Source organism: Haplochromis burtoni, unplaced genomic scaffold (assembly GCF_018398535.1).
Source record: "Haplochromis burtoni strain Fernald_Lab_line unplaced genomic scaffold, NCSU_Asbu1 Contig_128, whole genome shotgun sequence".
Taxonomy (NCBI): domain Eukaryota; kingdom Metazoa; phylum Chordata; class Actinopteri; order Cichliformes; family Cichlidae; genus Haplochromis; species Haplochromis burtoni.
Window position 1 is genome coordinate 1,654,098 of NW_024582489.1, and position 17,583 is coordinate 1,671,680.

The 17,583-nt window shown below is 39.0% G+C and overlaps 1 protein-coding gene across 1 annotated transcript in view; it reads left to right on the forward strand.

Annotated features, from left to right (window-relative positions):
• Nucleotides 1-12,528, forward strand: part of ppp1r37 (protein phosphatase 1, regulatory subunit 37) — a 47,383-nt gene extending 34,855 nt beyond the window's left edge. Inside the window, exons 6-13 of the mRNA XM_005929933.3 lie at nt 1,019-1,169; nt 1,353-1,508; nt 5,098-5,210; nt 6,694-6,835; nt 6,940-7,106; nt 7,765-9,403; nt 9,525-9,602; nt 10,607-12,528. Of these exons, the coding sequence (XP_005929995.1) occupies nt 1,019-1,169; nt 1,353-1,508; nt 5,098-5,210; nt 6,694-6,835; nt 6,940-7,106; nt 7,765-9,403; nt 9,525-9,601 (2,445 nt within the window). The 3' untranslated portion in view covers nt 9,602; nt 10,607-12,528. The remainder of the gene's footprint in view (nt 1-1,018; nt 1,170-1,352; nt 1,509-5,097; nt 5,211-6,693; nt 6,836-6,939; nt 7,107-7,764; nt 9,404-9,524; nt 9,603-10,606) is intronic.
• Nucleotides 12,529-17,583: the final 5,055 nt, after the last annotated feature.

Here is a 17,583-nt window from a genome sequence, read left to right on the forward strand (position 1 = left end):
CAGTTTGTACTTCCTGAGGACCATCAGGAAGTGCAGCTGATGCCTTCTTGACAGCCGCTGTGATGTTGTCTGTCCAGGAGATGTCAGTGGGAGCCAGTGCCCAGCATGCAAGTGGAGGAGAGATGAGGGCTGAGTCTTACAGTCTGGGGCCAGTTAGTGAGAAAGTCCTTTATCCAGGCACATGTGAGAGGGAGGAGGCCAAGAGTGACCAGTTTTGTGATGAGAATATCCAGAATGATTGTATTAAAAGCTGAGCTGTAATCCACTAAGAGCATTCGGATGTAGCGTTGCTGCTCATCACAGAGTGGAGGGCTATGGCAATGGCGTCTTCTGTGGATCTGTTCTGTATGCAAACTGTCTGCAGAGTAACAAATTACTTTGCACTCTTTATTATTATTGTGGCCTACTCATTTGTTTTTATTTTCCATTTGGGTCATTAATTTAATCCTAGAGGGAAAAACACCACATTCTTAATCACAGTCAATGATTATGTGGTAACTGTGTACAACGGTCTTACTGTAATCAAAACTATGTGTGGGAAACTTCTTTGGCATTTGATCAGTGCTTGGACCAAAAGGCATTCCCTGTCTCTGAGCAATGACCGTCTGATTTATGAAGCAATGCTGCACAGCTTGAACATTATCAATGAAAACTCATAACTTATTTCAATGAAGTAAATGGAATCGAATTAACAAATGCTTCGGCAAGTGCATGTCCTTGCATCCCTGAGATCTGCCTCGGGTTACATAAATAACAACACTACTTCTCATTGCCTTTATGTTGGCTTCAATTAAAATCAAAGTAGTTCCACTAAAAGTTTGCATGTTTCTGTGTGTTTTGGCTATTTTACTCAGTCACTTACATATTTATCCTGCTTGGCCTTTGCACTAGGATTTTATTTCATTCCAAGAGGCATGCTGTGATTGTTTTCATCACAGTAATGTGGATTGTTTTGGGCTTGGGGATGTTTATGTTGTATAGCCAATAATTTGCACCTCTGTTGGTGTTTCCCCCTCAGACGAGCTCTCTGCAGTATCTTGATGCCCGTAACACTCCCCTACTGGACCACTCGGCTCCCTTTGTAGCACGAGCGCTCAGGATCAGTGGCAGCCTGGCAGTCCTCCATCTGGAGAACGCTGGCCTCTCTGGCAGACCACTCATGTTATTGGGTAAGTCAGCCAAAGTACTAGGGCGTGACAGAGGATGTACAATAGCAAGTGGAGCTTTATTTCACCTTCAGAGAAGCTTTTTATCTGATTAAACATAAAATTATTATTCCTTTTACCGTTTTCTTTAACCTCTTCACCTTTTCTTCCCTCAATTTTCTTTTGTTTTTCATCTCACTGATACAGCTACAGCTCTGAAGATGAATATGAACCTCCGGGAGTTGTACCTTGCTGACAACAAGCTCAATGGCCTGCAGGACTCAGCCCAACTTGGCAATTTGCTCAAGTTTAACTACAACATTCAGATCCTGGACCTACGTAATAATCACATCCTGGACTCTGGTAAGAAGTAGTAATAGTGCTCTGACACAGTAACAAGTACCATCATTATTTATTTATTTATTTATTTACAGTTTTGTTTCATCGGGGTCGTATTTGTTGTTAGATTTGTTTGCTCTAAGTACCATAATATTGTTTCACTGAAACTTTTTTAAAAATCCTTCAGTCTCAGCAAAGGGGCAAGATAAAAGAAGTAGATCATATTCAGATATTAAATATTTGTATAACAAGCAGTAAAACCAAAAGCAGGCAAACACAAAATGCTAAATAATACAAAATTAAAGCAGTGCAAGCAAGTAGGGCTGCCACGATTTGTCGACTAGTCACGATTACGTCGACTATCAAAATCGTCGACGACTGATTTAATAGTCGAAGCGTCGTTTGAAGCTTTGTAAGATCGCAAAAGACGCAGGAATAAGTAGCAGGATTTAAGAGTGTAATAACGGACTGAAACAGAAGATGGCAGCACTGCATGTACAAGGATGCCAGCTGCCGTTAAACCCCGAAGAAGAAGAAGCAGCTGTGTCCCAGAATTCATAGCGCGGCCCAGCTTCAGTTTCCAACAATGGCGGCAGCTAGTTAGTTTTAATATTACTCTTATTATTCTTTCTGGGTCACAAAATAAACGTTTAACATATTTTCAGGCGAGAATGTAGCTGTGTAAACCTCAAATATCGGCTCAGTTTATCAGGACACCACATATTTTCAAAAGCGCTCCGACGTTTTCGGAGACGTCTGTTACCCACTAGCTCGATAGCTAGCCGGGGGCTAGGTCACTAGCGCCGTGAGAACACCGGACTCCCGGCAAATTGTTTTCAAACCCACCGCCGTCTTTCGCTACTCAGGTTAAATATATATGAGTCACTTAGATAAATTAAAAATGTTGTTGTTTGGCTTTTTTTTTTTTAGTATTTTATTTGTTCCTGAGTAAATCGGTTTGGCTGAGATTAAAGTTATAGTTTTTACACAGCTGAATAAACGTCAAGCAGACAGCTGATTATCAGAAGTGTGAGATGCTGGAGAATATACTCCGGTGTCCTGTTATATTTTAGATAGCAAGGAGTTTATTAAACTTTACCGAAACAATCTGCAAATTTCATTAAAATTGAATAAACTATCATCTTGTCTTTATTTTTAGTTAGCACCTTAAAAGCTTAAAGCTGTAAGCTAATGATAGTTATATAAGAGCAGATGCTGCTGGTGCAATAAGCTGTAGTTTTACGTCCAGTGGATGATGATCTGATTAGTCGACTAATCGCATAAATAATCGGTGACTAGTCGACTATCAAAATAATCGTTTGTGGCAGCCCTACAAGCAAGTGAAAGCTAATACACAAACCAGTAAAATAACATTAGGTATTGAACAGAAGTATCTTCATATCAAGGCAGCTGCGAGTTTTAACATCTGTTCTCAATGTTAAACGTAAGTTAAACATTAACTAGTTAGTTTTAAGCTTTACCCAGTTAAATAGTTAAATTTAAATGTCTTTAAACAGATTTTTAAGCTCATCTACTAGCTACCACAGGTGATATAAGTTTTTGTTGTTGTTGTTCTTGTCCATTGTGAAACCTGATTTGGTGTAATTTAGATCAAAAGGATGTATTCGTTCAAAGATAGATGTGGTCTGACCCATAAGTGATGGTTCTAAAAGTATTTACAGGATGTTCCCATTTTTTTTTAATTTTTTTTTTTTTTGTTATTTGTTATATATTTTAATAAACTTTTATATTTTTTATTTATAAATTATATACCCAACTCTTATATTGAGTTCATTATTATAATTCATTATAACATATAATATACATAAATTTCTTTTAATGATATATGGGTTTCTATAAAGCCTTAACTAAATATTTAAGTATTTTTTTTTATAATTATATTATAAAACTTACGTTTTCTATAGAGCCAATGGTTTTTGCCCTCTATGTGTTATCATATTTGATTTTTATATGTTAATTATTAATTATTTATTTAGTAATGATTTGTATTGTTATTTTTATTCCCTTTATTTTAGTGTATTATGCATATATATATATATATCCATATATATATATATATATACATATATATATATATATATACCATATATATATATACACTATATATATATCAATATATATATATACACATATATATCCATATATATATATATATATACACTATATATATATATATATCACATATATATATATATATATATACATATATATATATATATCACATATTATAATCACATAATATATATATATATATATAATATATATAATATATATATATAACATATATGTAATATATATATATATCACATAATATATATATCACATATACATAACATATTATAATAACAACGTATACACATTATATATACACACACACACATATCTAACACATTATAATACCATTTACACATATACATATATTAATATTATATATATTATTATATTTCGTAATATATATTATATTATATACTAATACATGATATTTTAAGCATTCCTGATTAAATGAAAATTAAATGAAACTCCACTTAAAGAAACAATCCTGTTGAGTGTCCTTTCGGATAAGACAAAATGTCTTTAGTGGCTGGCGAGATTGATTTTATTAAGGAAAAACCTTAAAGCTATGAGAAGTACATGGTCTCACACACAGGGTGGCCTAAGGATCTTCAGTTACTTGAAATGTTTTAGTTACAGCACTGTGCAAAAAATGTTATTTTTACTCCTGCTACAGATTTAGGCACCATAATGCTACTGCATACTTTAAGACTGCAGTATTTTGGGGAGCACTGAATCACTGTTGTTGCAGTTGGTGTACATACAGCGATTGATGATTAAGTCTACTATAATAATAACTTAAGGGGGCAGATATTAGCTGAACCACTCGTTAGTCATAACATAATGAACTCTATTTTTCCCTTGTAGTCTGACTAACACTTCAGGCCTTCAAGGCAATAATTACATGTATCTTAGTGGTTAATGGTAACAATAGGCTAATTAGATATGTTGTCACTTCTGTCTTTAGAAAAAAAAAAGGAATGATAATATTAACAATAGGAACAACAATAGTAGTAGTAGTGATAATAATAATAATATGTTGTTATTACTGTTTACTGTTAATAATAATTCCTGTTGCTTTGTCCTGGCACTGGCCCACAGATTGAGGAAACACTGGAATATTATTTTTCATAACCATTTCATTTTTATCTACTTCTCAAATTAAAAATCATACCATGTTGATGCTGCCGATTTCATTTTCTGGCTAAATGGTGTGGGGGTTTTTTGGCTTGTTTTTTACTTAACCATTTTCCTTACTGTTCGTTTTAAGCTAAAGCAAATGTATTTATGCAGAAGAAATATATTTTGTATTTCTGTTGCATGTTCACTTTTAGATTTCATTTAAAGTGACATTAAAGGGGTCCTAAAAAATCCTCAAATGTGTCTTCTTTATATCAATAGAAGTTGTGACAATGCATAGGGATATTATTATGGGCTTTACAGTTTACAGTTGCTAAAGTTTTTTCCACTGCACTTCATCAACGTTACAGTAATCTTCTAGATGCTCATCAGAACTCGGTCTGTGTGTGTTTCTGTGCAGGTCTGGCCTATGTGTGTGAGGGACTAAAAGAACAGAGGAAAGGCCTCGTCACGTTGGTGCTATGGAACAACCAGCTCACGCATAATGGCATGGGCTACCTTGCTGCTGCACTGGTATACACACACAAATAGATACACAAACTTGGTCACAGTGAAGCCAGGCACATTGATTGAAGGTTTTAACAGCCTATGTGTGTAAACTTAGAAAAAGAAGAAAAGAAAAAAGCACCTGGAAGGCAATTTTTTTGTTTTTTTGTTTTTTAAACTCTGTCAGATAAGTGATCCGAATAGAAGTCTGCTATTTATTTCTTAGTTTCTTAATATCCTGCTAGGGCATTCCACCCCCAGCTAGGGCTCACTTTCCTGCACATGTGCACATTTTAATTCTACCTCAGTCAATGTTTATGACTGTAATTTAATTATTGTAATACATTTTACCCATAAAGCATGTCATCTTTACTGGAATAATGGTGAGTCACATCCAGGACCCTGCTTGAAGCAGACGTAGCAAGGTTGGGGGTTTCCAGTTTCTCCTCAGGTTGCACAGGCTATGTTTCACACTCCTTAATGTCTGGACAAATAAGACTTAGAACTCTGTTTATTTTCCTCATGGGCATTCATACTTGCATATCCTTTTGGAAACTGCTGTTCAATTACTTTAGACAGGTGTGTAGCTGGTGTGTTAGTGTGCTGTGCAAACAGGTGCTATGACGTCTTATTTGACTGGACATTTCCGCATAAACTTGTCATTAATACACCTGACATTTTGTGTTGACGTATTTCACTAAGTGAATAATGTGATCTCATGTCCTGGTCGTGCCATTTCCAGTTCAACCTGGAATAAATTCATAGTGGTTAGTTACAGATAATCCATTGCTGAAGTCGCACATCTGTCATTGAGGGATTGAATGTCATTATCTGCTCCTCTCAGTGTCCTTTCCTTCCATCTTTTTATTGTGTTAGTACTACAGACTCTGATGAGTCATTCCATCTTCAGCCTTGTCAAGGACACATAACTGCCTTTTTTCTGTTTGTATGTAGTGGTCAGAGGTCTTGTTGCAAACCATTGGGTATATTAAAAAATACTCTTAATGGATGAGTAAATAGTAAGTAATATCAAAACTGCCTACTTGGGGATGAGACCTTTAAAACAAATCTCAATGATACTTAAAGAGAATGACTTTCTGTAAACACTTCATGTAGGCATTGAATCCTGCATAAAGTACAACGTTGCTTATTTTTTTACATTTCTAAAATTACACTAGATGTACAAAGCTTATTCAAGTTCAAGGTTCTTTATTCATCACATGCGTAGTTATACAAGTATAACACACTGTGAAATGTAACCTGATACGCTCCTAAACTTGTGCAAAAAGGGGGAGAGAGGAAGAACATTATATATTATGTACATTATGTGAATGTGCATGTATGTAGCATGTATGCAGCAAGCAGGTGAATTCTGTACATTAAGTGTATTAAATAAGAATAGACATTCTGTACTGTACTTATTCCTGTACTGTTAAAAAACACAGCAAAACACTCTGATTATGTTATTCATTATTATTTCCACTTGTAATTTAAATATTGTTCCTCTCAGCCATGCACACAGAGTCTGGAGACTTTGAACCTCGGCCATAATTCGGTGGGTAACGAAGGAGTCCACAAGCTGAAAGACGGGCTGATCGCCAACCGCTCTGTGCTCAGGCTGGGCCTTGCTTCCACCAAGCTGTCCTGTGAAGGTAGGAAATGATGTATTTGTTCCTCAGCTGTAGTTTTTTCTGGTGTGTGCGTGTGTGTTGGATTTTGGCATTTTTGACTGGCTTCCTGTTGTTGTGTGCTCTAGGAGCTGTGGCTGTGGCCGAATTCATTGCTGAGAGCCCCAGACTGCTGCGCCTGGACCTTCGAGAGAATGAGATTAAAACAGGTGGCCTCATGGCCCTGTCTCTTGCCCTGAAGGTTAACACCTCTCTGCTGCGTCTCGACCTTGACCGGGAGCCCAAGAAAGAAACTGTGAGTATGTGAATAAGAAATGGTAAAGGGTAGAGAGGACAGGAAGGAGATGGTTGAACATAGTCCAAATATTTCTGCAGCATTATCCCATTTCAGCTGTGTACAAATGTGTTTGTTGGGTTGAAATTAGGTGCCTTTGTACTTTGCCAATATTTTCCCTGGATTTCGAAGCCCCCTTAACTTCATAAGGAGAGGAGGTGATGTTTTCAGTGTATATAAAATGACTCATTTTCAGCAATTCCAGTGAGAAGACCAAAACCTAATACAGGTATTTACAGTTTAGGTATAGCTTAGTGTGGCTTGTTGGACGGTGCCAAATACTTCTCCTGTCCAAAAACTGTAAAAGAAATTGATGAGCCATGCTGATATTATGATATGATATGTGCACTGCTCTGATAAATACCCAATAGGCAACAGATCTCAGTTGTTAGTTAATCCCCAACAAAAGTACAATCGTCTTTTTTCTGGGGAGAGGTACTTATGATCTTCTCCATCTGTTATGCCAGCACGATGCCATCCTTTAAAAAAAAAAAAAAAAGATTGTGTTGTGAAAGAACATACTTCTTGCTAAAACAAATGAAAGAATTAAGGCCCCGTTACAGTGACTGTTTTGCATATTAGAAATGTGTTTTTTGTGTTTTGATTTTTTGTCTCTTAGGTAAAGAGCTTTATTGAGACACAGCGTGCCCTGCTGGCTGAGATCCAGAATGGTTGTAAGAGGAATTTCATCCTTGCTAAAGAAAAAGAGGATAATGAGCAGAAGATGAAGCAGTCTGCCTCTATGGCTGAAATTGCCACAGAGCAAGAGCAAGAAGAGGAGGAGGAAGAGGAGGAGCATGAATCAGCATCAGAGGAGAGAGGTGACGTAGAGGATAAAGACGATGAAACGGCAGGAAATGAAACGCAGACAAGCAGGCAGTCAGGAGCGAGCTCTGACTCAGATGTTCCCCAGACTCATCTGGAGTCTGACTCTGACACTGAGGACGAGGAGGAAAGCGAGGTGGTAACAAAATCTTCCACTTCAAACTCCTCCACTCTCTCAAACCAGACTGCTACTCATACCCATCCAGGGGTTGCACAGTCTCAACTCAGTGCCTCACATACATCCTCAGCCTCACCGTCCAAAGGGTCAAGCGTAATTTCTGTCACCGTCACAGAATCTGCAGCTCCTCCGGGCACACCTCCATCTCCTGGACGTTGCATATCCGTCTCAAGCCCTGGGAGGGGTCATAAGATTTTCATGGTGACCCGGGTGGAGAGCCCCCCTGAACAGCATCAGCTCCAGTTAAGTGTGCCTGCTGTTCCCAGCCAGTCTAAAGAGCCCTCAAAGACTCCTGCAGACACAACACAGCAGACACAACCCCTGTGTGCAATTCAGACACCTACACAAACCCAACTGACACAGGAGGAAATGAAGGAGAACTCACCTGCTCTTTTGACAGACTCTAAAATGACAGAGCAGAGTCCTTTAGCACTAAATACTCCACAGACCTGCAAACTAGAGCCACAGTCTACAACTGAAAACACAGATCCAAGTCTACAGTCACCAGCTCCGCCTTTAAATTCCTCATCAGACCAGGTAACAGAGAGCCCTAAAAGCCCCCAACCTGAGCCTCTTTGTGTAGAAGGAAACAAAAAGGAAGAGGAGGCGAAAGGTCCTGTAGGAAATGATTGGCAGGTGATACCCCGAGAGCGTGAACAGTCAGAGGAACTGAATCCACCCCAGACTAGTTTACCTACACAGCAGGAACTGTTAACATCTGGACTGCAACAGCTACCAAATGATGTAGTAACTGCGGCAGAGGAGGCCTGCTTACCACACCAAACACAGGAGACACTTCTACAGAAAGAGAAGCAGGAAATATTAGTCAGCTTACCAGAAAATGAAAAACTCAGTTTAGCAGAGACAGAACAGCCAAACCAAGAGGAGCCAAGGCCAAAGCAACAACCAGAGGCACATGAACAGGAAGCAGAGTCTTTCCCCTCTGTCCACACTGATCTGCAGGCACCAGCTGTCACTCAGGGTGGAGCACAGGAGTCAAATCCTCAAACAGGAGATGCAACACAAAGTCCTAACCCCACCTCATCTTGGCCTGAAGCCATCACTCAAATAAATCCACCGGTTGAAAGGGAGGAATCGGCTGACGAGAGCTCTGCAGACGAGGGAGAGAGTTTTGCTGAGGCTCTAGAAGGGGAGGTGGTCGGTGCTGCTCTGCCCAATGGCCTGAAACCTGAGTTCTCCCTCCATCTTCTCGACACTGAAAGCCCCAAGCCTGGCAGCTGTGTGATGGAGCACGGTGAGAATGTGTGAACACTGATGTCATGTTTTTTAAATCAGGTCGCATTCAGTAGATTTTTTTGTTGTTGTTGTTGTTGTGGAAAGGTTGTTTTAAAGTCTCTTATGTGTCACTTGTGTAGTGAGTGTCAGCTGTGGACAGGACCTGGAGGAACTGCTGCTGGAAGCCAGTTTGGAGACTGGGAGAGATGCACCGTGAGGTATAGAGCATTTATCACACTATTAATCTGCTGCAGAGTTTGCTTGAAGCAATACTACTTTGTTGCATTATAACTTATAAAAAAAACATAATTCCTGTTTGTGCTAATCAGCAAATAAACACGAGTCTCTGCCTGCCCTCTAACAGCCCCTCATGTCAGCCTCAGTTACTTTAAACCTAAAGAGCCCAGTCAGTTCTGATTGGCCGGATTTCAAAGCTGCCCTTCATGAGACTTCATCTGGCTCTAGTGGCTAGAAAACAAATATTTGTGTACATGTTCGAGCCTTATTCTCTAAAGTATGCAACTGATGAAGACCAACCATAACGTGAGAACCCTTTGCAGAAAATGCTACAGAACCTGCTTCTGGAAAGTGTTAAGCTGGTGCTAATATGTAGCACGTTCTATGCACATTCTCCTTCTGGTAGAAAAACAGCACGAAAATGACAGAAAAGGCACTTTGTGTTTTCTGCTTCTGCTCTTTTAATATTTCAGTTCATAGTTCATTTCTCACAACTTAAAACGCAATAAAATGACCAAATGTGCAGATAATGACATTAATGATGCAAAACACAAGTGTCTGCTCTTCATCAGACAATGAAACAGCACAATCTTAAATCTCATATGACCAATAACATCCAATCATAAATCAGATCTTATATAGGGCAAACAATAGGTGTTAAATGTCATCATCCATGTAGCCTAGAAACAAATGATACATACTAGTTGCAATGCTTGTATCAAAGAGAAGTGTTAAGATGTTTTCATACATGCTCTGCAGCTTTTCAAACACTTGTGTAACAGAGGTGCAGCTCTGTAGTCGGACATTAGCCTGCCAGCTCACTGGTAGTAAGACTATATTCTGTAGTGCAAATGATTGTGAAATGGACCATTTTCTGGTGTGTACATGAATACAGCTTCATGGTGTGGTTAATGAAATATTTAAACGTGGTTCGGATCAAAGTTCAGTTTCTAAAACGTTTATCTCCTCTCTCCTGCTTCCACAGGGACTGTCGGGACAGGTGAAAACAGCATAAGTTGTCTGGCTTTGCTACGTGACTGGTTGCCCTTCAAGTTTTTGTCATAACCTCCAACACAGCATTCTCATAAAGGACAGAAGACCCAGTGTTAAACTCACAGCTCTGTACAGGAAGATACAAACAAATAATGGAAAAGACTTGAAGGACAAGATTTGCCTGTGGAGCTCAGTTGTGACATAAGGAGACCCTCCACATCCACACTACACCCAACCACTGAAACACACATGCATATGCACATTGAATATGCGAAATGAGGGGGAGAGAAATAAAGTTCAACCTGTTGTCACTACATTTTGTCAGCCGCAATCTTTACATGAAGAGAAGTGTGGGGACAAAAGAGAGAGGATGAAACACTAACCAAAGACGGACCTTCCTCACAGCTCCTTGCGCTCTTCTGTAGGTCTCCACAATGATTAAAAAAAAAAAAAGTAATTAAAAGGATTTTTTGTAACATACATACACAAAGACAATAACAGATGATGTGAAGTGACAGAAGACAAAAGAACAGTGGTAGACCCTGCCCATCAGACCTGCTGGCTTAAACACTTGAGGTTGGAGTAGGTCGCTCTTTAAGGCTTTTATATCCACAGAAGCTGAAGTTGTTAACGTGTCTGTTTAAGTGTCAACATTTTCTGTGTGCGTGTCTCCCACTCCCTCCTTTAAACTCTAAGGGACTTCTGCCAAAGTGACCTCTCCTGTTTGTTTTCTCCTCCTGTACTCACTTTGGCCCCTCAGGAATCGGCGTTCCCACCACCGCTCAGACCTTTCAGATCTGACGCGGAGGAGCTGCAACCGTCTCCCGCTCGCTTCTGCTACAATAAAAATGCTTTTTAGAGTTCACCGAGTCGGTGATTTGTTCCCCGCTGAAAAGAAAAGAAAAGTTTAGTGAATATCAGAAATGTATACGTCTGATTTTGGTTGATTTATTTCTGGGCGATACGGGGCAAAAATCAGTTTTTCCTTTGATTCTCTGCAGCTCAGTGATTGCTTTATTCGATTGATCTTTGTTGTGTGAAAGTGTAAGGAAAAACAGCCTGGTCTCAGTCGTCATCTCCCCGCTCCTTTCCTCCGGTCCCTCAGTCTTCCACTGGCACTTCGTGCCATCTCTCCCCTATGTTCTCGCTCCTCATCATGTTGCCTTCAGTCTCACCACTTCAGATTCAGTGTTGTTTTGATTTTTTTCCTAAGGGGGCGGGTGTCCAGGTTTTTTGTTTGGCTGTTTTGAGAAATCAATTACTTTATATTTATTTTATGAGCCCTCTGATTTATTTGACCCCCACCCCCCCATTTTCCTTTCCTTTCTTCTGATTAGGGGTTTGCTTTAAAGTTTTTGATGTATATATCATATCACACTAGGGGAAATATTTAGTTTTTCTTTTGTTTTTTGAGGGGGGAGGGGCTCTAATAAAAATGAGAGGAAGGGTAAATAAGATTGAATGATTAGAAACGGTAACAGCAAAACAAAGAAGCGGTGGGCATAAGAGGCAACATATTTTAAAGCTGCGCTGCTGTGTGAATCTGTGGCCACAAGGGGGCAGTGATGGCTGTTTCCCCACAGGCCCAAAGGAGAACACAGTCTGAGCAGAATCACGTGCTGATGTCTGTAAAAATCCAACTCCTGACCATAGTTTTTCAGAGCAGGGCAGTTAGACGGTATCTCCCTGAAGCGGATACCGGCAGGTTGGATTTCTTTTCCTGCCGACGGAGCAGCATTCAACCTTCCTGCTCTTCTACACCCAAACGATAGTTTGCTCCCACTGTTTGTAATGCTTTAATTTTAGATTTTTCTTTTTTTAAAGAATAATTTGTTAACTTAATTAAACTGTGCTGGTAATCACAAAGTTATGTATGGCAAAATTGTTCCTCAAATAAATGCATGTAATAACTAATAATATGACTGAATGTATGTTTCAATGGAAAATACTCCACTTGGAGCTGCACACGAATGCATGAATGACAGCAAGAATGATTTGGATGAAGTTTTGGGTTACAAATAATGTAATAACAGACCAGGCTCAATATGTTGCAGTAACGGCAATTAAAATGGTGATAAGAAGTGCAGCAAGCAGCACTGACATGATTACGGCTCCTCTGAAAGGAAAGAAATGTGCTGTTGCTCTTTTGTTCTTTTTGGCTTGTTTTCCGCACTGCTGAGCGGCTCCTCGCAGGCACGTTAACCCAAAGCCTGTCACTGATAACGATGTTACTTGAACGTCGGATGCTGTGTCATTAATGTGGTTTTTGTTTTTGTTTTTTACACAGTTTCAAGTTGCATGCACACACTTTTCAAGCTTGTCAGGCTGTTCTCAAATTCTGATTAACAACCACCAACACACACACACATCTTTTGCTCCAACTAACAGAAATCTGACTTATACATGAGACATCTCTACATTTGAGTCACTTTAGACCAGTGATACCCAACCTGAAGACGCTCCAAAAATGAAAGATCTTAAGACAGTCCTCTGCTTTTTGCTTTGGATGCTTAATTTATTTGTTTTCAGATAAGACAATAATTTTACAGTAGACCATAGCAACTTATTGAGCAAAGATCCCCATGTTAAGAACTTCACCAGGACTAAAATACTGTGTGATCAAACACACTGACACATCCATGCATTTTACTCTTTATAGGACATGTTTGGCTGATGTAATGAGAGTATACTGTTAGTTTCAGGTCTTCACATATTATCTCAATCGTAAGGAAAGATTTGAAATTAAGGTGTTTTTTGAAAGCTGACTTTATCGTTGTATTTCTGGTGGCTCAATACTGCAGTGGTTTATTCATTCGCTTCACAATGGAGAAGGATCCTGGGGAGGAGATACAAATCCCTCTGTGGTGATGTCAAGAAGTGCACCTGGCACCTACATAAATAAATCTATCAAATCAAACGTGCTGCCTGCTGTGGTGACCGATTGTCAATAAGGAAGTTGCTAAAAGTAGCATTACAAAAACTCCATGAAGACATCAATAAGTGTGAAAATCTTTATACTCTGTCCACCTGTTCAGCATTTATTCATTTATTTTTATTCTTTGCTAAATATTTGCATGTTTCATTTTGTGAATAATGAGGCTGTTTCCTAGCATTTACCAACTGGCACCAGGGGACTCGTTTGGATTTATCGTCAGTCAAATTTCATAGCAGGCTGATGGAAAATAAACAAGTGTCCCATTTCTCTGCACCAGGGTTTCACAGCCTTTAAATTAAAAGTTGGCTTCAGAAAAAGGAGATAAGCATGTTTTAGCTACCTTCTTTTGTTCCTTAAGATCCTTGTTTCTCTTTCCCTCCTGTCCTATGGTCATTTCTATTTCATGCCTTTGAAATTAAGTATAAAACAAAAAGAAGTCATGGTGTTATTATTAGAACACCACAGAGATTCCAGGAGAAACACTTCCCCCTCCTGAAACTATTCCCCAGTGTGAACCGACTCACCCCTCTAGGGTGTAGTAGGCTGTCCTGGGGTGAAGGTGTGGAGAACGATGGGAGCTCTGCTCTGTATGTTTTACTATACAAATTCTTGACCACCCCGCCCAATTATATAAGAAAGAGAGAAAATTGAGAAGAGTGGCCCAACGTGGTGCAAGTTTCAAGTAAATGTCACAGAGTTTCTTTGTTTTTTGTTTTCAAAGTTACATTATGAATCCTGAAATGCTGAAGAAAGTACCAGAAATGGCTCATCTTTGCATTTTGAATCACTATTTTTTTGTTTTTCATGTTTGTAAACTTTTACAGTTGTAAACAGAAACTGTGATCTTTCCTTTACTTCAACTGCTGTAAGGGGCGATGCTCTGACCACTCAGCTGGTTTGTTATTATTAATGATGTCATTTTCCAAAGGCCAGACACCAAACTACTCGATTATTTAAGAAGAAAAGAGATGTATTTTAATGTTAGCCCTCAAGTTTGGAACCACAGGCCTACATTCATTCAATCTTCAGTTTTCTTCTGTATTCACCGATTGCAACAGTTATCTGTGATGCCACAAAACGTCCTTCCTGTCATCAGTGCCTGTAATCACCCACCCAAACCTGCCCTGCAGTCAGTGTAGTGTAATCACGTTCGGTGTAGATTTGGAGGATTTTCTTCTCAGTCTGGACTCTTACATCTCGGGACACAAACTGTGTGACACTGTTGCTGCACAGAGTTTTGGTTTTGTTGCATCCGTGGGGAAATTCTCGTTGAAATAAAACATTCCTAATGTTCTGTTGGCCTCCTGCGTTTTCTTCTTTTGTGACTTATCATATGGCTCGAAAAGCACCTGAGGCTTGTTTATCTCCACGCTGGTACGAGGCATGTGATTGTGGACCTCGGGGCAGATGGCTGAAAAGTTCATCAGTGTGAAGTTTTCTTGAATCTCTCCACCGATGTTTAATTTCCTCAAGTAGAAAAAGCTGATAACTGCCCACAGCAAGGAGCAGGACCAGGTACAGTATGTGGTTTAATAAATATTAACTGGACACAGATTTTCTTCTAGTGAAGAACGATTCAAAGGAAATTGCTTTTCATGTGCACACAGGGATGCTGGATTAAACAGAGCTAAATTCTTGAGACAGCAGCTGCTCACTTGGAAGCTATGACTTTTTTTTTTTGACATACAAGGCCTTTACCGAAATCGAACTAAGAGGAAATAAAAGCATGAATAATTTTCTGATGTTAAAATTCTTTATGTAATTCTTTGATCAAAATTTGTCTATCACACAGAGCTCATCTGTGTTATTTGGATTCTTACTGTGCTTAGTCTTGTTGTTAAATTCTTTTTACATCGAGGGCCTCATATGGCTCACTTTAATATTAAGTGGGCCAGATCAGTGAGCTTCCCCTTTCTTTCAGTGTTCTCTTAATCAATATTAAAATGAAGTGTGATTTCAAGAGTGCATCTCCGTTTTTGGTTTCCTCCTGTTGGCATCCATCCAGGATTTGATTTGTTTATTTAGTCTAAGTTGGCAGATGAGAGGAATTTCTTTGGTCAAGACCACCTCAGAAAAAGCTGGATGTAGTTTTCATGGATATATGTTTATACTAGCACAGTATTTGTATTATATCCAATGAACTCTCAGATATCACCTAAACACCTCTAAAAACAACATATTGTACTGGCTATGAAGGCAATACAATGATACCTAAATATTTATTTTTCATCAATAACTAAGATGCAGTTTGATCTGATAATTATACCAAGTTCACCACTGAAATGTATTAATTCTTGAATCTGTATGTTTGAACAAGCTTATTGTTTTAGCTGGCATCTATGGAGTTTGTTGTGAGCTTTGAGCTAAAGCTAAACCAAAACTAGCTGAACTGGATCTAATACTAAAACATTTCCTTTAACATTCCCAACTGAAGTATTTCAGTTGCCATCCAGACTATTTTATTTAGTGAGCATGTAATTGCTGCACATAGGCTAAAGGTGGCTTTTTTTTTTTTTTTTAGCCATCACATTTAGTTATGTACAACTATCTCGAAAAATCAAAAGACTTATGGGACAGCCTTGGATTTTCTCAGGCAACAGGCCCGAGAAGGAGGGCCAAAAGAAAGTCACAGAGTGCAGAAATGCTATTGAGCATATTTAAAATGACTAATGTGATCTCGATTAACTGTTAATGTGAGATAGTTAACAAGGGTGCCTTATCCTTTCTTAAGTAGGATGCCAACCCTCTGTGAAGAAGAAAAAATACACCCTAACCATGTTTCCCCACCACTAACATGAACTCAACCAGAAATGAATAATTAATCATTTAGACACAGACAGGCACAGGTGTTTTAAAGAACGGCATGTCCTTTGGGGTTGCTTGATGACTCTTTGATGTTTAAGCAATTATATACAAATATGTGTCAGAGTTTTATTTTTAGATTGCTGGAAGAGATAAAACCTCTAGAGGGGCTGCAGGGTCAGTGTAAAGATTTTAAGCTTTGATTCACTGATTCACATTCCCAGAATAAAAAAAAATACTGAGGTGGGGGAAATTGGTATAACAGGCAATATTTCAAACTTTATGGCTCCCTCTTTCTGTTTCGGGACAGCGACAAGTGATCAAATGCTTCCTCGCTGGGTCTTTCCTTGGGTTTAGCTGTGCCTCAGGAATGTGCTGGCATGCTGGTGAAACAGTAGGGATTTATCTGTGGTGTCAGCCCCTATCTGGCCTGTTGATCCACAGTCCAGTGGACTGAAACAACCCCCCTCACGCTGACACTAAGGAGCAGGGGCCGATGGGACTGCAGCGTCATAGTAGGATCATGAGAGGGGGACAGAGAGGGTGCAGCACATCCACCCAGCTCACAGGGGCTAAGGAATTTTTTTTTTTTAAAAAGGAAAGATTTTAAAACGATTCTTGATTAAACTTAAATTACTGCAAATACACTAAAGTACTCCCCTTCTTATGGAGAAAACTCTTATGTGTGATCTGAACATTGACTTTTTGTTGACCCTTCTGCCTGTGGAACAAAGCATTAGGAATTCACTCATCAAATTTTGGCCCATTGACACAAACTGAGCTGGCACACATACAGCCTCACATGAGCTTAGATTTGACATCGAAGCATGAACGTTTCTCCCCACAAATGTGCTGTAGATCGTATGTAGATATATAGAATAAATATAAGAATATGCGAATCCCAGTAAATATGATATTTCTGCCTCCTTTGATAAATATTTCAAGAAATAGACGATGAAATAATCAGTACATATACTACAAATACTTGAATGAATATCTGAATGAATATTTTATTACTAGTAGGGGGCTTAGAGAGTGTTTAGTATTTAGTTTATTCCAAATTATAATAGAGTGTTATACCCTGATTCCCACTATAATTAGACAGGCCAGCTGAAGGCAGCAAGTCCATTGGTAATGGAGCTATAATATTGACTGGATGCCCGTATCCTAAATAGTTTAAGGCAGAGCTGAGAAGGTCTCACCTCATGATGGTGTTATATAATCCTGACAAC